This window comes from Ptychodera flava, chromosome 7 (assembly GCF_041260155.1).
Source record: "Ptychodera flava strain L36383 chromosome 7, AS_Pfla_20210202, whole genome shotgun sequence".
Taxonomy (NCBI): Eukaryota; Metazoa; Hemichordata; class Enteropneusta; family Ptychoderidae; genus Ptychodera; species Ptychodera flava.
Window position 1 is genome coordinate 45,930,311 of NC_091934.1, and position 24,168 is coordinate 45,954,478.

Below are 24,168 nucleotides of genomic sequence, written 5' to 3' on the forward strand. Positions count from 1 at the left end.
AGCTTGCTCTTATCACATCTGATTAAACACATTGTCAGATTCAAACCTATGATAACAAACCTAGGAATGGTGTTTGAGTGCACAGGACAAGGCAGACACAATATTCCATTCTTTGGATCTCAAAAACCTAGAAATGCTTATCCCTTGCCTCATTGTCTCCATGTCTTGTATATTGACCCGTTAAAATGAAATGAAACCACATCCAACTTCAATACGCTGAAAGAATCATTGAGCACCATATTGCATATGACCAAAATTCAAGCAAGTATTCAATGTCGGTTTCTAGAAATACAAAAATGCAAACAATTTTACGGTTCTGTAACCTTTGGTATTGATCTCAGATGAATCTTTTTTCGAGTTTTGTTTTTTTAAATTTGAAATGGGATTGTCAGATTTTGTAGCAACTGAAAGATTACAGAGACAGAGACTGCAGAGACAGAGAAAGTGAGTATACATGTGTATTATGATCTATGATTGTACTGAGTGTTTAGGTTTTTCTAATTTGATTTCCTTGAGAGGCGATGATGTACGTGTTTGCATTGGATGAAAAGTTTGATTTGCGATCAAGGACAATATCTTCTTTCCTTAGAAGTCAAAATTTGCTGGATATAAAATGTCAGAAACAAGTGAAAACCCAAGTTTACAAAAGACAAAGACCCTTCATTACATGTAAGTTGCTGAGTCAGTTTAAGGTAGAGAGCGCCTCAGGGACACATTTTCGGACTCAAATTTTTACTAATTTTTCTGATGTACCACTTGCGGGACTTATTTAAAGCTCTCAGAGTTTTAAAAATTTTCACTATCTTAGGTTTTCAAAAATATAATTTTCCTTAAGTAGTTTACACATGGGTAGCAGCTATATTGAATTTTGAAAATCAGTAAATATGGTTGTTTTAGGATGATCAAAGTCAGAAATGCTTTCTTCAACTGGTACTAGATAGTAATATCAGAATCTGTCTAAATGTTAGGAATATCATAATGGAAAGATCATTAAGTGTTACATTTTGAATATTTAATTCAGCAAAATTTGTTATGAGTATCGGTATACACATATTATCCGGTATACTGAGAACATGGAAAGATGACATGTAAAGTGTTTTCTCATTCCATGGTTTGATTTTTTTAATTCTTTGTTCCCTCAGTCACATATTGTTATTTCAAAGAAAATTCTAAAATTGACCTCTTTAGATCAAATGATTATAGTTTTATAGTTAAGCACAAACTACTATGTATTAGGATGAACACGTGAAAATGCATTAATAATAAAAGAGCAATTTTGGAAGGTTAAATTTAAAGGTATTGGTGACTAGTAGAAGATATGTTACTATGTACACACACTACCTTAAAATCATTTACAACCATAGTAAACCAATTTGGAGATTAAACCTGATTGGACAGTATTAACTATATGCACTGGCAAAGGTGTGCTATCATTGGTTGAAAATGATGTCATTAATGATAGCCATGATATCTTATCTCTGATTCGTTTAGAACATTGTCACATGATTGGGTAATATGAAGAGCTATCATTATGTAACATAAAAGATATCTTTTAACTTTTGCTCTATATACTTTTGCCACAATTGTATCATTTGCCACTGAAAGTTATTTCATTTTTCATATACTAAAGTTATATAAGTTAAGTAATTCACTGCTAAAAACCAGTAGAACTAACTATGGCCCACAATCACTGTGATCAAAACTTTGAGTTTGTATATCAATCTACATAACCAAAACATTGTAAAAGATAATGTTGAATCGATAAACAAGTTAACAATTAGGGGCAAGTTTAACGTACACACTAACAATAAAATTGTATAAATTTTGTAATATGGCACTTTTGATAAAGTCAGTAGCTAATAAAAGGTTGTGTAAATTTTGTAAACACTTTGTGTGATATTTGAATTGAATCCAAATAGTTGTACACTGACACTGGGTATCTGTGGCATTTATGATGAATTAAGCCTGCACAGCAAACCAGATGGGGGTGTTGCTGAACAAATTGACACAACACACTTTAAAGATGTTGCTAGGTATAAAATGAACACACAAAAAAGCTTTACGGGATAATGCCGCATACAGTCTTGCCTTGTCTTTCTGTGCCATATGTTGTGGATAGTACTAGATGACTATACACAGAGAATGGCTCTTACATACAAGGAAAATTTGTTTAGTACAATTATTTAGACTGCTATATACAGCTATTTTCTCCGACATTGTATTCTAATTTCAAAACAATGCTCAATTTTTTTAGCAACCATGAGGAACAAATTATCTCTGCACACCTTCCTTATGAAGATGCATATTACCATATTAAAATATACCTGTATATTTGAAAAACAGTGAAAAGTCAGGGAAAAAAGAGAATTTAAGTATGAAGGAATATTTACAAGTATCATGAAACTGAAGACAACTTTAAGCACTATACAGAATTTCTGATGAAAACAAAATCAGTGTTTTAGCTTTGTGAAGAACACTTTATATTATTGTTACACTCTAAAGACAGTTTTACAGAGAAGAATGCCTGATTGATCTTCAGTCAGACATACTATACATATAGACTTTTGTCGTGTCTGTCAATCAGTGTCATGTGTTTTTTTGTAAGGTTCATGCGGCACAAGTTCCATATTTCAGTTTCCTGGCAGTATTATTAAAGCCTAATGCCAGACATTATGAAGTAGCATACTTTGACAATATTTAGAACAATTGTGGACAAATTGTGGACAATTTTTGTAGTTTCTGTTTTGTGTAACTAAATACTGTAGCAATAAGAAAACAGTTGCCACATGAACAGCAGCTAGAACAACGATCAGATCACACTATAAACCTTGATCCTTTTCAAGTGAGAAATATCACCAAATACTTTACACTTCAAAAACTATAAATGTAGAAGTACAAGGCTAGGCAAACCTTGCTATTAGAGGGATCTTTGCGATTGATGCAGTATTTTTAGTAATAATTTTAGAAAAATTACAAGATGTGGGATCTAGAACAGCAAGACCTGGTATCACTAGATGTGAAATTCTTGACGAGTTATGTCAGTGTTCAGTTCAGGAGACATGCAAGAACAAGTTGTATTGGCTACACTGTTCACATCAGTTCAGTGTCAACAGATCACTGCAGGACCAACAGAAAATTCTTCAACTTTTTTGAAAACTATTAGAATAAAATAAGAGAATAACTTACATGAGTCTAAATGATCTTGACCACTGATACTACTTACAAGCTACTGGTAAGTATTCCTCTGAGGGCCGATCACTATTTACCCTAATAACGGCTATACTGTGTTCTGGTATGTGATAGTAGCATAGTAAACTAAGGATAGCCACCACTTGGATCAATTCCAGCTACTTGACTCTTCATGACAGAATAAAATCTCTGGTTGCCATAGCAACCCTCAGGTGGCCAGTAAACAATTGCAATGATTGCACTTGCTAGCTACCACAGCAGATAAGTTCTGTCATAAATTACCATAAATTACTGCAACAAAAGTTGGCTTCTGTATGACTTCAAGGACATTATTGTAATATCATCAGGATGTAGAGGGATGGTGAATTTCCACAGCGCATGGTGAACATCAGAATTTATAGCTTTTTTCTCTATTTTGTGAATCACTGGAAAACTTACACTATCAGCATAGCTAATTGAACAATTTGGGGCTGACATTTGTTAATTGAACAATTTGGGGCTGACATTTGTTAATTGAACAATTTGGGGCTGACATTTGTTCTAATAAAGGTCACAATCACAATTCTGTACAGATCAAGACATCATTTTATGCATGTATGTTGTATGGTAGTGTATGAGGAAACAAAACTTTTGGTACATCATCTGATGTACTGTTGGTTTTATATGGTAGTGACTGAATTGGTGCCTTGAGGTATGGTTTGGAAATGAGTGACTAGGAACCAGATTATCACATATAATATCCACATTAAGGTGGTATGCACCTCAAAAGTGAAAGACTTAAACTTTTGCCCAAACTTTCCTCAATGAAACTTTCAGCCATTCTCTTTCAAAATCAAGAATAAAAATAGGGGTCACCATGCAAAGTTTGGTACTAGAGAAACAAATTACTCAAGATTTACCGATATTTAACATTCAAAATGGCTGCCATCCCTGTGTTACCTCTATAGGGAAAAAATAAAATTTTCGATTTTCGAAAAAGTGAGCCGATAAAAAGTTTTGTTATACTAAGAGCTTCAAAATGAATCCCCACAAGTGGTATATCAGAAGAGAGTTGTAAAAGTTTGAGAGTCTGAATGTCTGTCCCCGAGGCGTGATCTACAGTCAAATTAACATCAACAATGATATCTGTACATGTAGTGGATGCAATATGAATCTACTGCTGCTTTTGCAAACTTGATTGCTTTCAGACAGATAAATTGAAAAGTTCATAAAACTACTTGCCACACTTTATGCCTATTGATAACGGACGCATTTACCATGCCAAATCGTTTCCAAGATCATGTGCGGTAGTTTCATGGTTTACACAACACAAACAAGTAGAACTGAAAGGGCATACGGAAAAAACCTAAAAGTTACCTAAAAACAGCGAAGTAGGGACTTTGTAATATAATGTGATCCTCATTTTCATCACTGACCAACGACAAAAAAGGCCCTCATGCCGGAAAATGCCGAGAGAGTTTGACCGGTTAAGAAGGGCTTGACTACGCAGTTTCTGCGTAGTGAAGCTTCATTACGTATTCATGGTGACCCCTGGCCAGCTGTCAATAACTTTGGGGGCTTTTGTCTTTTGGCCTGCTTTGCATATGCGTCGTTGGACACGACCTGCCAATCACCCAGGTAGTCAATTAAACTATTAATTGACTGTTTACCGACCCAATTAACACTATCCAGCAGTATCAGTCATATTTTAATCGCGTGGCCCGGTGGGCACAACGTAGGAACGCGTGTATTTCTGTGTGTACGTTTCACTTGTGGTGTTGTTTGTACCATCGTGTGTCCTTGTTTCACCTACAGCATTACCTTCAAGGTGACAGGCTTACTATTAATGTTCAGTATCATTGCACAGAGTTCTGCCCACGGTGAAAACCACCTGTTTTGCCTACTAATTACTGCCCGTCGCTGCCCGTCCTGAATGTAGCCTATCTATAGCTACAGTAATCACATAAATCATTTATCAGTTTTGATATATACTCCTAAATTGTAAGTTTGATCAAAATCGAGACCACATTCAAGGGCTATGCAGACTGTCCATGTAAGCACACACAGTGACAAGAAGGCGGCAAACACCTACTCACCAAGCACATCGAATCGGCGAAAAGAAGCATAAAAAGCTAGGCTTATCGCCAAAACAAACGCGCCAAGCGCTAACAAAAACCCATACCAAGCGGCCCTTTTCAGGGCCACCAAATACTCCAAAAAGGGAACTACCAAAAAATACGATAAGATGACATAGAACACACAAACACTTAAAAGAAATAACAAAAATCGTACACATAACAAACAACTGAAACACAACATTAAATACAAAATAAACAATCACAGTAACGTAACAGAAAACATGGCCGTGGAAATAAATCAGCTATTTCCAAAGAAAAGCCGACAACAACATGAAATTCAACAACAACCTATCATCGCTCAAACTATGAAACTCCGAAAAATAGTACTAGGCAAAAGCCTTAAAATTCATTCGGACACCAACAAAACCAAACAGAATAAAACCACCTCAGGATTTCAACAAATAAAGTCGTATAATGTGACTACGCTACATCGTGAGACACAAACAATTGCAACAACACCAATTCAAAGAAAAGTCAAATTGGACTCCACGAACAACAAAAAAACAAAAACTTGAAAGCTATCTGAAGCTGCTAAACTCGCACTTCTAGAGATACCCTTTCAAACAAGGAAACAAAACATGTCGCGTGCCAAAAGAATCGCGATAAACCAGCTTGCAAACATTGGACAAATTTTGGGAAAATAACCCTTCGACAAGGGTCGGTTTTTCGTTATTGTCAACACAAACGATTACGTACTCGAATGCGAAAGGCAATTACGTAACACTCAGTATTATACACAACAAGCCAGAACAAACAGTAAACAAAGTAAATGAACTATTAATTAAAATGTACGAGAACAAGCACATCAACCAGGATACTTGTAAGTATCTTGATCCAATAAACATAAAATCCGTACCCCGCAGTGGTACTTATTGCCTAAAAATTCACAAACCTCCGCAAAAATCTAAAAGACACACCAGTCAAAACAAATTTACCGAAGTAAAGAAATATAGAACAAACAAACCGAACCACCAGACGGACTCACAACGTGACCAAAATTAATATACTTGCCTCGCTAATCGGAAAGCAAGACCACTAAAATGCTTTAAAATAAATTTTCACAAACACAAACTAAGGAAAGAATCTACACTGCGACTGATGAGAAACCACACTCGGGTTTCGAAACGCAAGCGTCAAAGGGCGACTCTATCAACTTTTGTAACAACATAGGTCCGGCTGCGTCTCGCCATAAGCTTTCCCCACACAAACAAAACATTACCGTACACACTAATCCAAACTTCTCTACAAATATCCAAAGCGAAACAAACATTTCATTAACACAAACAATCGGATAAGAATGTAGGAACACATTTTCGAAACGAATCAAACACAAACTCGACACAAAAACATTTAGGATAGTTAGGTGGGGAGCCTGTTTCACATTTTTTACATCTCGCTATACTGTCTATGATTCTAAAAATAAAGTCATCTGCCACTTTTTCTGTATACGCGGTTTGGCAAAACTCATCTCTTCAATCGAAAGTCGGGCGATTTCATGGTTCTTTGGGGCACTTAAGTGTACGTCGAGCTTAAGGAATGTAGTTACATTCGCGATGTTTTATTCGAAAATTATTTATTCCTTCAAGGGCAAATGCACATAATTTATGCTGTTGGAAATACTGGCCGCTCATAAACAAGACAATAAACTCAATATATGTGCATTTTTACTTATATTGTCAAAGTACCACCGACACCCACAAAAAACTAAATGGTTCAGTCCAGGTATTTGCAACTCTGCCATCCGACTGGTCAACAGGAAATCAACCATAGGTGTCTTTTGGCACGCGTATACGCCAGTCAACTAGGCGACGGTAATCTGCACCACTTATCACCATCGGGAAGGTACTCCTCCCCATATACCACTGGTGATCCCACCCTCAAGGCACTGCGTCATTCGACCAAGCATTGTTATTGTAATTTCCTGCATAAAATTAACAGCAAGTCAACCGGTCAAACTCTCTCGGCATTTTCTCTCATGAATTATGTTTGAAATCTCAAACAATGATCGAATGTGACATACAAATGTTCAAGTAGTTTCTTGGGAATTGAGAAAATTTTAAATACTAAGAGAGCTCATTAATGATAAAAATGCATAGCAATCACTTGTATTTCAAAATTAATAGAAGACTCCACAGTTACTGAGGTTATAACAAAGGTTTACAGGCTTATAAAATGAATTACTAAAACTTTGTAAGGAATTGAAAAATGAAATGTTAACAAGAAAGCATTTGCAAGCAAAAGCGAAGTTCCAGAGACCAGAGCAGCGGAAGAAACAAGACAATGTGTGACAAAGATAGCTGCAGAATGAAAGAGTGCTTTAGATTTTAATATTCAGGGCTAATAGCAGTAAACACCTAGCCCTGCGTACGATGCTGTGTGTTCCGCTACAGCTAATCGCCCCGCTCACCACAGAGCGGGGTGATTAGCTGTAGCAGAACACACAGCGCAGGGCTAAGTAAACACCATAATACAACTAAAAGCAAGACAGTCCGGGGAATTACAGTACACAGATTACAAATGCCTACATGTACGGTAAAAACACAACAGATACATACGGGGGCGACAACGCACGGAAATGTTTATCAGACGACATTCTCGCGAGCCAGAGCAATAATTTTCGCTCAGCTGACCTACGCAAAAATCAATCGCTTGACGGGTAGCGCTGAGTTGTTGCCGTAAAGAGGCGTGTGATTTACGACGATGATCAGACGAGAGGAAACATCGGACCTAGGCCGTTGAAATTGAGCCACATGCATTTTCATTTGATTAAAAGCACAGACTAAAACAATTTTCATTGCTATGTCGCTGTTTTCACAAGATACTGACTGTTTGATTTTGGAAAGTTGAGTTGCTTTTACGTGCAGCCAACCACAGGCGTGATGTTTTCTGGGTAGTTTTTATAAGTGTAGTTCTACGTTTCGACGTTCTCTTCCGTAGCCTAATCTACGGAAGAGAACGTCGAAACGCAGAATAAACTACACTTATAGAAACTACCCAGAAAACAGCAAGCCTGTGCAGCCAACGCATGCTGGTGCGTGACAGACAGTACGTTCACTATGAATGCCTAGCTCTGCATGGCAGGGCTGTCGGGCAGTTTCTCCGCCAAAACAGCCGATTTTGAGTCCAAATTTGCATTGACCATCGTTTTCGAGCACACCCACCTCGCCTAGGTACACGATGTGCTCAGCCGCGCTTGTAAACTTAGGGAAAGGCTAATTTTCTCTCTGTGTGCGAGCGAAGCGATCGATATGCGGCCATTGTTAATGTCATTCAACCCATGAGCATTCGGGCGAAACAGTATAGCGCCACGTACGGCGAGTATTTAGAGAAAAATAAAATCAAAAAACAACAAAAAACAAAGCGAAAGAAAGCTAGAATTATTAATAACTGAACGCAATATGATAGTTGAGCAATGCCAAATAAAAAATAAATAAATAAACAAACAAGAAATGCCCGTAAAACCCGTCCGAGCTGAGCGATGACATCATAAGCGTGTCGCAATGCATTCTGGGTAATTGAGGTAAAATTTGTGTATAGCATGTTCTATGGTAGTAAAACCGGAAATAGAGAAAGAAAGAAAGAAAGAAAGAAAGAAAGAAAGAAAGAAAGAAAGAAAGAAAGAAAGAAAGAAGGAAAGTGAGCAAAAACTAACAGTTCCAGAGCTGGTCTCTGGAACTAATTAAAATGGTTAATAGTTCAAACATCACAGAGTTGCTTTAGCACAGACAGAGTAACGATAGTCAATGATTTCACTTGGTAGCAGAGAAACAATCTTTTGGCCATTTAATGAAAATAATTTTTATATGGTTTCTACATCGCTGAGGTCTGGTAGGCGCCAATCATACACATGGCTTATAAAATGAATTACTAAAACTTTGTAAGGAATTGAAAAATGAAATGTTAACAAGAAAGCATTTGCAAGCAAAAGCGAAGTTCCAGAGACCAGAGCAGCGGAAGAAACAAGACAATGTGTGACAAAGATAGCTGCAGAATGAAAGAGTGCTTTAGATTTTAATATTCAGGGCTAATAGCAGTAAACACCTAGCCCTGCGTACGATGCTGTGTGTTCCGCTACAGCTAATCGCCCCGCTCACCACAGAGCGGGGTGATTAGCTGTAGCAGAACACACAGCGCAGGGCTAAGTAAACACCATAATACAACTAAAAGCAAGACAGTCCGGGGAATTACAGTACACAGATTACAAATGCCTACATGTACGGTAAAACGCAACAGATACATACGGGGGCGACAACGCACGGAAATGTTTATCAGACGACATTCTCGCGAGCCAGAGCAATAATTTTCGCTCAGCTGACCTACGCAAAAATCAATCGCTTGACGGGTAGCGCTGAGTTGTTGCCGTAAAGAGGCGTGTGATTTACGACGATGATCAGACGAGAGGAAACATCGGACCTAGGCCGTTGAAATTGAGCCACATGCATTTCATTTGATTAAAAGCACAGACTAAAACAATTTTCATTGCTATGTCGCTGTTTTCACAAGATACTGACTGTTTGATTTTGGAAAGTTGAGTTGCTTTTACGTGCAGCCAACCACAGGCGTGATGTTTTCTGGGTAGTTTTTATAAGTGTAGTTCTACGTTTCGACGTTCTCTTCCGTAGCCTAATCTACGGAAGAGAACGTCGAAACGCAGAATAAACTACACTTATAGAAACTACCCAGAAAACAGCAAGCCTGTGCAGCCAACGCATGCTGGTGCGTGACAGACAGTACGTTCACTATGAATGCCTAGCTCTGCATGGCAGGGCTGTTGGGCAGTTTCTCCGCCAAAACAGCCGATTTTGAGTCCAAATTTTGCATTGACCATCGTTTTCGAGCACACCCACCTCGCCTAGGTACACGATGTGCTCAGCCGCGCTTGTAAACTTAGGGAAAGGCTAATTTTCTCTCTGTGTGCGAGCGAAGCGATCGATATGCGGCCATTGTTAATGTCATTCAACCCATGAGCATTCGGGCGAAACAGTATAGCGCCACGTACGGCGAGTATTTAGAGAAAAATAAAATCAAAAAACAACAAAAAACAAAGCGAAAGAAAGCTAGAATTATTAATAACTGAACGCAATATGATAGTTGAGCAATGCCAAATAAAAATAAATAAATAAACAAACAAGAAATGCCGTAAAACCCGTCCGAGCTGAGCGATGACATCATAAGCGTGTCGCAATGCATTCTGGGTAATTGAGGTAAAATTTGTGTATAGCATGTTCTATGGTAGTAAAACCGGAAATAGAGAAAGAAAGAAAGAAAGAAAGAAGAAAGATAGAAAGAAAGAAAGAAAGAAAGAAGGAAGTGAGCAAAAACTAACAGTTCCAGAGCTGGTCTCTGGAACTAATTAAAATGGTTAATAGTTCAAACATCACAGAGTTGCTTTAGCACAGACAGAGTAACGATAGTCAATGATTTCACTTGGTAGCAGAGAAACAATCTTTTCGCCATTTAATGAAAATAATTTTTATATGGTTTCTACATCGCTGAGGTCTGGTAGGCGCCAATCATACACATGGCTTATAAAATGAATTACTAAAACTTTGTAAGGAATTGAAAAATGAAATGTTAACAAGAAAGCATTTGCAAGCAAAAGCGAAGTTCCAGAGACCAGAGCAGCGGAAGAAACAAGACAATGTGTGACAAAGATAGCTGCAGAATGAAAGAGTGCTTTAGATTTTAATATTCAGGGCTAATAGCAGTAAACACCTAGCCCTGCGTACGATGCTGTGTGTTCCGCTACAGCTAATCGCCCCGCTCACCACAGAGCGGGGTGATTAGCTGTAGCAGAACACACAGCGCAGGGCTAAGTAAACACCATAATACAACTAAAAGCAAGACAGTCCGGGGAATTACAGTACACAGATTACAAATGCCTACATGTACGGTAAAAACGCAACAGATACATACGGGGGCGACAACGCACGGAAATGTTTATCAGACGACATTCTCGCGAGCCAGAGCAATAATTTTCGCTCAGCTGACCTACGCAAAAATCAATCGCTTGACGGGTAGCGCTGAGTTGTTGCCGTAAAGAGGCGTGTGATTTACGACGATGATCAGACGAGAGGAAACATCGGACCTAGGCCGTTGAAATTGAGCCACATGCATTTTCATTTGATTAAAAGCACAGACTAAAACAATTTTCATTGCTATGTCGCTGTTTTCACAAGATACTGACCGTTTGATTTTGGAAAGTTGAGTTGCTTTTACGTGCAGCCAACCACAGGCGTGATGTTTTCTGGGTAGTTTTTATAAGTGTAGTTCTACGTTTCGACGTTCTCTTCCGTAGCCTAATCTACGGAAGAGAACGTCGAAACGCAGAATAAACTACACTTATAGAAACTACCCAGAAAACAGCAAGCCTGTGCAGCCAACGCATGCCGGTGCGTGACAGACAGTACGTTCACTATGAATGCCTAGCTCTGCATGGCAGGGCTGTCGGGCAGTTTCTCCGCCAAAACAGCCGATTTTGAGTCCAAATTTTGCATTGACCATCGTTTTCGAGCACACCCACCTCGCCTAGGTACACGATGTGCTCAGCCGCGCTTGTAAACTTAGGGAAAGGCTAATTTTCTCTCTGTGTGCGAGCGAAGCGATCGATATGCGGCCATTGTTAATGTCATTCAACCCATGAGCATTCGGGCGAAACAGTATAGCGCCACGTACGGCGAGTATTTAGAGAAAATAAAATCAAAAAAAACAACAAAAAACAAAGCGAAAGAAAGCTAGAATTATTAATAACTGAACGCAATATGATAGTTGAGCAATGCCAAATAAAAAATAAATAAATAAACAAACAAGAAATGCCCGTAAAACCCGTCCGAGCTGAGCGATGACATCATAAGCGTGTCGCAATGCATTCTGGGTAATTGAGGTAAAATTTGTGTATAGCATGTTCTATGGTAGTAAAACCGGAAATAGAGAAAGAAAGAAAGAAAGAAAGAAAGATAGAAAGAAAGAAAGAAAGAAAGAAGGAAAGTGAGCAAAAACTAACAGTTCCAGAGCTGGTCTCTGGAACTAATTAAAATGGTTAATAGTTCAAACATCACAGAGTTGCTTTAGCACAGACAGAGTAACGATAGTCAATGATTTCACTTGGTAGCAGAGAAACAATCTTTTGGCCATTTAATGAAAATAATTTTTATATGGTTTCTACATCGCTGAGGTCTGGTAGGCGCCAATCATACACATGGACTGTAAAAACAAAGGTTGATCTTGACTTACTCAAAGGAAACATACATGCAACAAGCAACAAACTGCTAAGATGGTGTTGTTTGAAAACATTTGAAGGATTTTATAAAACCTTGATATACCAAATGTATGTAACTTTTTATCTTGAAAAGCTTTGTTGTCAAATAATTGGTAAAACCACTCAAAGCTATCTAGGAAATCTCAGTAATTATTAGTGATTAACTTCCATGTGTTGTACAAGTATGCCATATGCTGTGCAGCTTTGAAATTTTTGGAAATTCTTTAAAAAAACAAACAAAGTACTTTTATGTAACAGCTTCATCTTTTTTATCTTGGCGAAAAGATGACACGACAGACAAATACTGATTGTTAGGTCAAAGAATGTCTGTACATAAACATGTCACCATTGCTGTGGATGGTAGGATTTTTGAAATAAGTAATGTGGGTAGTCATTCAGTCATACAGATGTTTTCAGACTCAAATTTTTAAAATATTTCTCTGGACCGGTCTGCTGCTTCTATTGACATATTTTGAAGCTTGTTGAATCAATGAAGTATTTACAACCTTGTTTTCATGAAAATTCAAAATCTTATTTTTCTCCATTGTGTTAACAAAAGATAATGAAAGGTAATTCTTTGGTAATTTGCATCTCTGATTTTTATATCTTGCTTATGAAACAGAATGGAGTAAAGTTTCCCTTTTAAAGAAAGTTTGAGGAATATTTCTCAATTCTTAAACAGGACTGACACACAGATTGGTGAAATGCCAGTAGAATATACATTTTTGGACAGTATTAAGCTTTAAAGTGAAAAAGCCTTGTCAGCGTTTGTTTTGATAAGAGGTTGTAACAATAGGTGCTTCATAGAAAATCGGGAATGTTTGCTACATATTGGTGTTGCCACTAGAAAACCACAGAATTGTAAATATTAGTAACAATAAAACCAACAAAATGAGTGTCAAAACACATTGTTGGGGCTCTTTGATTTATATTACGACATGTTAGCCAGATAATTCAACTGTTCATAAGGTTTTAGGCTTCAATTAGACAATGTTTTCACTTCTCTTACCGAGATTTTGTTAGATTTCCTTACATATAGGAGATGGATAAAAAACTGTTGGTGTGTTTGAAAGAAGTGGAGGTTTTCTTGTGATGTTAAACTGATGTGGGTGTGAATGGTATTGTTCTTTGTAAAATTTCATTCACATTTATAGTTCAACGCCAATCATATTTGACCTTGCAATGTAGAATGCGCCTTGGGGACAGATATTCGAACTCTCAAATTTTTACAACTCTTTTCTAATCTACCACTTGTAGTGGCTCATGTTAATGCTCTTGGTAAAATAAAAATTTTTACCATCTTACTCAATCTTAGTTTTTTGAATATTGAAAATTTCATTTCCCTCCATAGAGTTGACACAGGGTGAGGATGGCAGCCATTTTTAATTTCAGATATGGGTAAATCTTGGGTAATCAGTTTATTTCTCTAGTACCAGACTTAGTATGGTAGTCCCCTATTTTTATTCTTGATTTTGCAAGACAATGGTTGAAAGTTTAATTAAGGAAATTTGAGCAATACTACCTTAGCAGCAGGAATACTACCTTAGCAGCAGGAAAAACAAACTGAAGAAAACAGATAATTTCAGGTTGGGACCTCAGAATCAGATATTGCTGACGGTTTCAATTTTGCATAAGGTTGGTCAGTATTCTAAGGTATGTTGTTACTCTGACTGATGTACTATGCCAGGCAATCCATTGGAAAGAGAAATACACTGTATAATTTATAGTTTTTTAACCCTTCCAGTGCCAAAGTCAATTTTGTTATCTTTTAAAATATAATCCAGCCAATTTTTTTTCAAAGATTTCAAAAAATTTTGATCAACATTGAAGCCAATGAAAACTGATGTCCATTTGGTTCAAAGATAGAGGTACTGTTTTTACTCCGTAATAAAAACTGAAATTACAAACTGTGAAAATTGCTGTTGTACTGGTACTGGAATACATTTTCCATAACATGTTGTTCTACAAGCTATACACAACTTGGCAAGGCTTAATGTACTTCGTTTATAAACTTACCCTGGAATGGGAAAAGAAGAATGTCCATTCTCCTTGAAAAGATAGGAAACAATATCATATGCCATAACTACAGGCATCTTCTCTAATTACATGTGTATAGGACCAAAGTGAAGAAACTAGGGGTTTCCGTGTCAACCCTTACAAAACCTTTGTAAAACCTAAACATTCACAGCACTTCCAATTCTGAGCCAACACTATCTACAGATTGCTTATCTGTACTGATTGACATTATTTTGGAAAGTCAACATGAAGTCCACGGCACTGTGATACTGTACATGTACCGTCACATACACTATAATGTGTTTATACTCTCTAGCTAAGTTGATAAGAGTGCTGGTGATACTCCCTAGCTAAGTTGATAAGAGTGCTGGTGATACTCCCTAGCTAAGTTGATAAGAGTGCTGGTGATACTCCCTAGCTAAGTTGATAAGAGTGCTGGTGATACTCCCTAGCTAAGTTGATAAGAGTGCTGGTGATACTCCCTAGCTAAGTTGATAAGAGTGCTGGTGATACTCCCTAGCTAAATTGATAAGAGTGCTGGTGATACTCCCTAGCTAGGTTGATAAGAGTGCTGGTGATACTCCCTAGCTAAGTTGATAAGAGTGCTGGTGATACTCCCTAGCTAAGTTGATAAGAGTGCTGGTGATACTCCCTAGCTAAGTTGATAAGAGTGCTGGTGATACTCCCTAGCTAAGTTGATGGAGTGTTGGTGATGTACATTTAATCTTCAAAACCAAAATTTCACAGGGCCTTCGACTTTAAACCAATTGAAAACAATAAAATCTTGCCATAATATCAAGTTAAGGTAGTATACGCCTCAGAGAATTAACATTTTAAAACTTTCCCTAGTGAGACTTTCAACCATTCTTCTTACCAAATCATCAAGAAAAAATCAGGGGTCATGGGCCAAGAGGTAAAAAAAATTTTTCATTTACCGATATTTCAAATTCAAAATGGCTGCCAATCCTGTGTTGACTCTATTGAGAAAATCAAAATGTTTATTTTTCAAAAAACTAAGAGGGTTAAAATGTTTCTTACTCCACGAGCTTTAAAACGAACCCTGCAATTGTAAAGATTTAAAAGTCTAAATATCCGTCCCTGAGGCGCATTCTACCTTAAAAGACTTATGAATATGGGAATCTGGGACAGCAAATGAAGAAAGCTTAACTTTAGCCTGCTGATTGTAATATCCTGATAAATTACAATATCTATATCTAATGCCTCTTATGAATCCTTTTGTTTAAATTTCAATGAAAATGACTCAAAAATGACTACATGTATGGTTTACACATTACTGCAAGGGTACACAAACTGACAACTGGAGCATCAAATATTGATAGTTAATAAAAATCCATACCTCATAAATGATAATTTTTATAACTGTCAAACTGAAGCTCTGGCTGAAAGTTTTTCCCCAGTGTACTTGTAACAGTAATGTTTATTTACGGGTACAAGTAAAGGTTGCAATTGGTGCAAAGAATGTACAGATTACAAAGAGATAAAAAGAGTACCTGAGGATACCTTTCACAGAATGGAAAAATATTGTGACTAGTTCTAGATCCCCTTTGGCTGACACCAAAATAATGTCTTTTGATTAAGTGACATACATTAGAAGATAAAGCATATGAAATTGAAAATTCATGAAAAATATGTCTTTTAATAAAAAGTAATAAAAATTGAAATCCTACCTGACAAGCGCCAATGATGTGATAATCCTGTCTCCAATCGGAATTTATTCCACTCATATCAACGTATTGACAATATCTGATGTAATCACTTGTATTGTCTCATTGCCATTTGTTCATAATGTAAATATTAATATTGCATTGGATAATTATAAGTCTTATCTTGTGGTGGCATGGTTTAACATCAGAGGAAACATGATGGACTGAGTTACAAGACTTGACAAGTGTTTCTGAACGCAAGCATGGTCTAGTTAGTGACACAGTTGAAACCAGGTGCATGTATACGTCAACAGGACTTCCTGTGAACTCGCACATACTTCCAGTACAATGATGTCAAAAATAAAATATTCATTACACCTTTGAATTTCTGTCCTTACAAGCTTCAATATACATGTATAGAAGGCCTTAAATGTCATTGATTTAACATCGTCATTTTTAATTCTCTTGCCTGCTATGATTTGAGTCTTTATGATGAATTTCATTTTAGTTTTTTTTCCGTAGGTGTTATTAAATGAAAATATTAGAATGTCATTCATGAGAGTACAATAGATCTTGTTTGGTCAAACTATTACTGATTTTCTATTGAATCTTTTACTCTGACTTGTATCATATTCATTGGTGGTTGACGACAGTTATCTGCTTACAAAGAATTGTTATTTCATAGGCAATCATGAAAACTTTGTGTGTGATTTTAAGTAATAACCCACATACTCAAGAATGAATACTGGTGTTTCCATGGTGACTAACACATGATGGAAATCACATCCACTTCCTAGCACACTCGGACTATGAAGCTGGAATAATATTCCATGTAAAGGATGTTGATGGATATGAATTCAACGGATAATCTTTCAATCACACGGTGTAAGGCTCACTGAATCCTTGCACAGACTGACAACATACGAGTATTGAGAATATTCCAGATTACAGAACATCTTGAGGTACAACACGTCATCTATTATATACTTGGACCAAAATATTTACAAGTATGATAGCCAACAAAAGCATAGCACAGTCAACACTTGATATATTGTATCCACTTTCTTTGACGAATCCAACAACACCATGTTCATTAAAAAAGGAAAATCCATGCACTACATGTTTTAACTCACAATTAACACATTAATGTATGTACGCATTAGCATCAATAAATACTGCCTTGGAAACAGCATAATCAAATAAAATATTCTAAAATTATGTCAGGCTTTTGACTAAAATAACCAGTTAAAAGGTTTTTCTATTGATATGATAATGAGGTTTGCTTTCCGTGTCAATTTTCTCAAGTTACTCATGCATTTTGATACAAAGGATTTCTTTTCTAGCGTATCAATTAAAGAGGCAGTATTTACTTTGAGCCCATGTAGTTTTCTAAATATCTATCTATGGCAGATGGAATATCATTGGTACAGTTCCCATAGATACTTGTAAATTTCAACGGAGACTGCAAACTGTTTTGCATTTCTCAATTCTGAATTAATAAATTGAACAAGGATCATTTAAAGGTATAGAAAGCATTATGACATGAATAAAATCACAAGAATAAAGTGACCTGCCTACTCAAAACAGCTGCCATAAGTCAAACAGTTAGAATTCCATGTGTATTAAAACCACATGGAAATAAGATTTTTGTCAATCATGTTTTCAGTACCCTGCAATTACTATACTGAAAGTATCTTAAAAATCTGAATTCATTTACAATCAGATCAATTTAACCTCTGTTTCTGTTTTGTACAGATATGAAATTTGACGATAAAAAGGGGGCAGGATAACTAACTTTGTTATCATCAAAAATCATGCGTTCATTTTAGTCATGTTCTTAATTACATTTATTACATCTATTAGAAACACATACAAGTGCATTGTCTGCTTCAGCCAATTTATACACATAGGTTTTTAAAAAAGACTCAAGTTTTCAAGTCATTCATGAGCAAATCTCTGACAACACCAGTGGGGATGTATGAATAATAAAATGCTGGATCCTGCCTCAAAACAGGTAAACACAAAACCTAGACATTACATCAATTTTGATAGCTTCTAAGGGCGCCCTCTAGTGTTCATTTGACAAACTCTACAAAAAGTCACCAAAAAGTACAATTTGGAGACAGATTTTCTGAAGTTCTGGTTTGAGAGGTTGCTGTTTTGTAGTTGATACAAATGTGGTACTAGTATGTACAGATATTAACAGGTATCTCAGATTTCTTCATTTTACATTTCATCAAAAATCAAGGTTTTTATTTAGAACTGTGATACTTCTGAAAAACCTGTCTCCGCACTGTTTCATCTGTAATTTTAAGGATATTAACTTTTACTGAGTAAGCATTTTTGAATTTAGGAGATTTTTTCAAATGATGTGCTCACTAATTCCATTTATAAGCAAAAGTGAAAATAATTTCATAAAGTTTCAATTTGTAAAAGAGCAAAGATTTTCATCTGTTGGTTGTGAGAAGTGAGTTACATTATGCTAGAAAGATCTTGACTCATTTAGATATGTGTGTGAGCTGAACTGTTGGATGAGCTGATACACCACAGTACCTCCACTGCGAAAAACAAACAACATGTATTCAATCTTGATCTCTCTTTAATATAAACCTAATCTGTGTAACACGTTGTGCATTATTACATTCCATAGTTGTTGATCCAAGTCTTTCTCAATCCCAGACACTATTACATTTGTAGTTATATGTACCCAAGTTATCATCACTCAGTTACACTGAGCCATTTCATGTCATTGTCAGGAAAGCCCATCATTTTGAGAAATTTGGACACAAAGTCTATATATACACAATATTTTTTACATTTGATTGAATTAGTGTTTATACAATTATCACAAAGCGTTTCAAAATGAACTGAACTCTGTGGATATTTCAACAAATTTCACACCATTGTCATAAGCAATGGTTGTATGTCTTAGTGTCAAGTAAAGCAGTTTTTCAATTTTCTGTATTTTGTGACAAAAAACTAATACTACATTGAAATGTATAAAATCAATACTTTGATTTGAATACAAAAATTTGATTGCCCTTTATAGCTGTCTGTACTTTCTTAATAAGAATGGACCAGTTTGTATACTCTACTTACCAAGACAACTAGCAGCCAAGGCGTGTTATCAAATCCAGGTTTATGACTCTCCAACTTGTAAATTTTTTGGAGACACTCAAGATTTCCATCTCCAAGCTCACTCAGAGAAAATGGCACCAGATAAGAGAAGAAATCCTCAACAGAAACAGTCCTTGGTGTTACGACGTGAGCCATTTTGTGATGCAATTGCACAGACAGACCCCATTGTAATGTACAATAGTGAGGTGGTCACTTGGTTAAAATGGTCTGGATTAATGTATTCAATTCCCCATGGCAACAAAACCATGCACTGGTATATTTATATTAGAAATTACAATTATGACATATCAGTAAATTGAATTAAAGTTTCATATTTTCATGAAATTACACTTTCTTACAGAAGAAATCATTTTATATTTTTGAGAGCTGTCCCAGTCTCCAAGCATTGTTTTAATGAAATACACAGACTAAATTTTTACACACTGTAACTCAATCAATTTCACAATACAATAGAAATACCAAAAGCACAAGATGTAGCTATCAACAAGAACATCCAGTTGTGTGGAGTGGTTTATACTGGCCATTTCTGAACAAACAAAGCTCTGCGTGAAAGGTAGGAAAAATAAACTTATATCCATCTATCTCTGATAGATTAAAGTTCAAAGAGTGATGTATCACCTTCAAGAGTCCATTTAATTTACACTGTATAATTTCAGCAAACATTTGGATGGATGACATAAGAGCATACCTTGTCCATAATCTTTTTGTGATCATTCATCAATGTAGAGTAACATAGCATATGTCACTTCAGCATCAATACCGGTACATGCAAAGAACCAATACTGGTAAACAGTTTTGAAGTTGTAACCTGACTGGGTAACAGTCCTGTGGTAACAGTTTGCACCAATGTACATTCAGGAGTCACCATGGGGCAGTGGTTAGGGTACCAGACTCACTATTGGAGGGTGGTGAGTTCTAAGCTAGCATAGTGTTGTACCCTGAAGCAAGGCACTGTACTCCTCATTACTCTATTGGGTAGTAGATAGTGGGTACCTCATCCATGTAACTGGCCGTTTGCTCATAGGATATGGATTGAATAATTTTTAAATTTTTGCTGGGTAAGTTTGCAAGCACCGACATTCATTCAATCACAAAAACACAATGATGGCAGAATCATAAGCTTCTAAAGGCAATTGACAGTGGGGTGATTGGAGGTGATTTTGGTGAGAAAATCAATACCAAAATGTGTTATAGAAAACGACTTGCAATGGTTTAAGACTGAATCACAGTCTATTGGCAACAAGTCATTGTTAATGACACAGTCCCCACCTATAATTTAGTTGATTTGATTAGATGTAACTGAACTGAAAATAAAAATATACCAATTAGAATGTGTGACTGGAAAGCATAGGTATACAGTCATGGCACCTTATCTTTGTGCCAACTTTAAATGAAATCAATCATGGCATATCTGAGTAATGGCTCCAGTCTGACAAAAGTTAAAACAAAATGGCTGACAGGTGGCCATATTGGATCATCTCACAGAAGTCAACAAACATTTATCTGCACTTCCTGATATTTTGCACTTGTGCTAAGTTTTTTTAATTCAGTACTAGAGTTTCTGAGTAATGGCTCTGGATGGACAAAAATTAAAACAAATTGACTGCTAGACGGCCATATTAGATCATATTGCAAAAGAAACTGACGTGCATCTGTATGTCTTACAAAAGGGTAAAATGAGAATCAAGACTTGGAATATCACAAAACTGACATCTTGTAATAGAGATCTAAAGTTGTGTTTACTACTGACGATTAGTCAGTTTCACATACTGAAAGAAACCATTCCCCAAGGTAGAAGCTTTACAAATGACTAAAATCAGTCCAGGCATGTTGGGACGCTGGTTGATATATGGTCTACTTACATAAATTAATTATATATGCAAATTAACAAATTATAATACTTCACACTCATCAAACTTGAAGTGTAACTTTATCAAGGTATAACCCAGTTACTGTGGGACAATGTTAGATTAACAACAGAATTCTTGCTATTTGTGCATTACTATGTGTATTTTTTTGCTAATTTCGCGATTACATATTCGTCAATTTTCTTTTACAGGGTATTGAGAAACAACTTACTGAAATTCAGCCACTTAAGAATAACAGCGATACCTAGGTAGGGTTCCCTTGTCATGCTACAGGGGTTCCCTCAGAATATCAATTGTTTATGCTGTTGTTGGTTCATCCACAAACAACAAACAGTGAATCTTTCTTCCTCTGGAAGGCATTAATTAAGCATTGTAATTTTGACATAATTATCAAAATTCTACTACATGTATCTACAGCTGCAATATCCCTGACAACATTGTTCTTATCGTGATCATAGATGTTTTGGTCTCATGATCTCCGCGGTGTACCAGTAATGCAAATGTAAATGTCCCTGCTTGACTCTTATGCGTAATATCAAGCAAGCAAGCTCATATTACACTGTAAAACATGTCTTTTTAAAAGAATTATATATTCGCTAATATAGCTAAGTTTGTCAGTTTGCAAATTAGAGGTGCCACTTATTTAATATAATAATAATAATAATATAATAATATTGGATTCTTATATAGCGCACATATCCACAAGTACATGTGATCAAGGCGCTTTACAATTATTATTACCCCTGGTCACTGGACATAATATGATACCACTCAACTCCCTGGGGAGCAAACAACAGCTCACATGTGCAGCCAATAAGCGCAGCAGAGCTAAACGCACACATAACAATCTCTGTCCTACCAGGTACCCATCACTCCTGGGTGGGGAGAAACAATGAGGAATAAAGTGCCTTGCTCAAGGACACGACACCACAGCCATGCCGGGGCTCGAACTTGCCATCCTTTGATCGTGAGTCCACTGCTCTAGCCACTGGCCCATGATGCCTCCTTAACTTTTCGCTATACTCCCCCCGGTAGTTGCTATGGTTAGGTGTATTTTCAGCAAAATAAGAACATGCTGATTGCAATGAAAAATCAACAAATGCTAAAAAAGGAAAATTAAAGCCTGATTGCTCACCCTCTACTTAAAAAGATAGCCTTGATACAGACAGGTACACACTAATTTTGTTAAAATTCACACCATATCAAACATATAAACTGACAGTGTCATGTAGTGTGTATTGTTCTAAATTGAGCAGCACTTTCATGAAGTAGATACAGCTTCTGGCAAATGCACACAATATAAAAACGCGCTAAATTTTCATGACATCTCATCAGAAGTTTCCCAGATGTTTATATCAGATAGAAAGATCATCACTTGATGAAAACTCTTCTGCTGAAGTTTTATCAAGGCCCTTATTCAGGATATTCTCATTTCAGGGATGTAGAAAATAGCTGGCGGCTAGCAAAAACAACCGGCTGTGATCTAATTCTTTACTTCTACTTCTTCTACAACAACTTCTACTTTTCTTCTACCAAAGTGCAAATGTGGCTTAATATAATTCAATGAAACATCATGAAAAATGTAAAAAAATTTTCACCCGAAGAAAGATTGACAACGGACTCAAGGTGTTATGTTTTTTTAGACTTTTTGACTTTGCTTATATTCTGTACTACACTCGGGATCACTTGAGGTACTGCTTACAATAATTGTTATCTGACTAGATATGATGACACACAAAATGAGCAAAGGGAAATTTTGACAATCTAAATTAAAATTTGCTCACCTCAGCATTTGTCTGTCTTTCCATGACATCAGTTTTCAAGTGATCAGATTCTTGTTGTGTTATATCACTGCTATGGTGAGAACACATGTATGCCTGGTCTCTTGGTTCAGTATCTGTGACAGTTCCAGTGTGGCACACTTTATTCCATTCAGATTGCTTCTTTCCTGCATAAGCATTGACAAGTCTTCTTTCAAACTGTCTGTTTCCACTTTTTTGCATCAACATTGTTCTTTTACTCTGAGTCTGTTTGTCTGAATGTAGCATTCCATATTGCTTTCTCATATAATCTTTCATAGCTTCCAGGCTGCATTTACGCTCAAGTCCATTCCTTGATTCTGCTTCAGAGTTCTCTGATGGAAAATGCTCTGCTGAATGCCTGACATTACCCATTCCACTTATCAAATGGAAATTTTCTTTGATGTGTTCAAAACTTGCAGCATCTTGGTAAAATGGTAATCTGGGATCATCATCGGTGGCAAATGATTCTTTCTTCAACACATCACTGTGTTCATTGGAATGGATGAATGTCTGGACACATCGTTTTTCATGAGGTATTTGATCGAAGTTCAACTTCAAATCAGAGATAGGGGCGACACTCCCCTCTCTAGGTACTGTCTCCATATCATTGCCTGAATGTACAGGCTGCATTGTCTTACAGGATTTTTGTTCTTTTTCGTGAACAACTTCCTGTGTGATATTTCTCAAAGGAAGAGAGTGTTCCTCGCAGTCCCTGTAAAAGTCATGTGACTTCATTTTTGTACCGGCTTCACTTAAACATCCAAAATATTTTGAAGTTTTACCCTGTTGTATCCTCTTCATCTTTGCAATTGAAGTTTGACAAACTGGCAGTTAAGGTTTATGCAATTCTGTTGGAAGTTAAACAGAAACAAACATGGGAAAGATAAACAATAAACCAATTTTATCATGCATTATATCTCTGAAATACAACCATAGATAGGAATTGTTACATTTTCTTGAATTATGCACTTTATAATACAGTGTTTACATATATATGTGTTTGAGAACTGAATTATTCAGCAAACCCGAAAAGCCCTAGTAATGGGTACCAACTCATGGTGGTGAACCAGTTAAAGGGTGCAAGATAAGTCATTCCACCCACCGGTGGGTGGAGGA

The 24,168-nt window shown here is 36.6% G+C and overlaps 1 protein-coding gene across 3 annotated transcripts in view; it reads right to left on the reverse strand.

The window, feature by feature from the left end:
* Positions 1 to 24,168, reverse strand: part of LOC139137710 (uncharacterized) — a 107,180-nt gene that overhangs the window by 80,481 nt on the left and 2,531 nt on the right. For 2 of the 3 annotated variants that reach the window (XM_070705949.1, XM_070705947.1), the window contains exon 2: positions 23,035 to 23,900. In XM_070705949.1, the coding sequence (XP_070562050.1) occupies positions 23,035 to 23,853 (819 nt within the window). In that variant the 5' untranslated portion in view covers positions 23,854 to 23,900. Of the gene's footprint in view, positions 1 to 3,186; positions 3,310 to 23,034; positions 23,901 to 24,168 lie in introns of those variants that run through there. The other variant, XM_070705952.1, reaches the window with a different exon arrangement.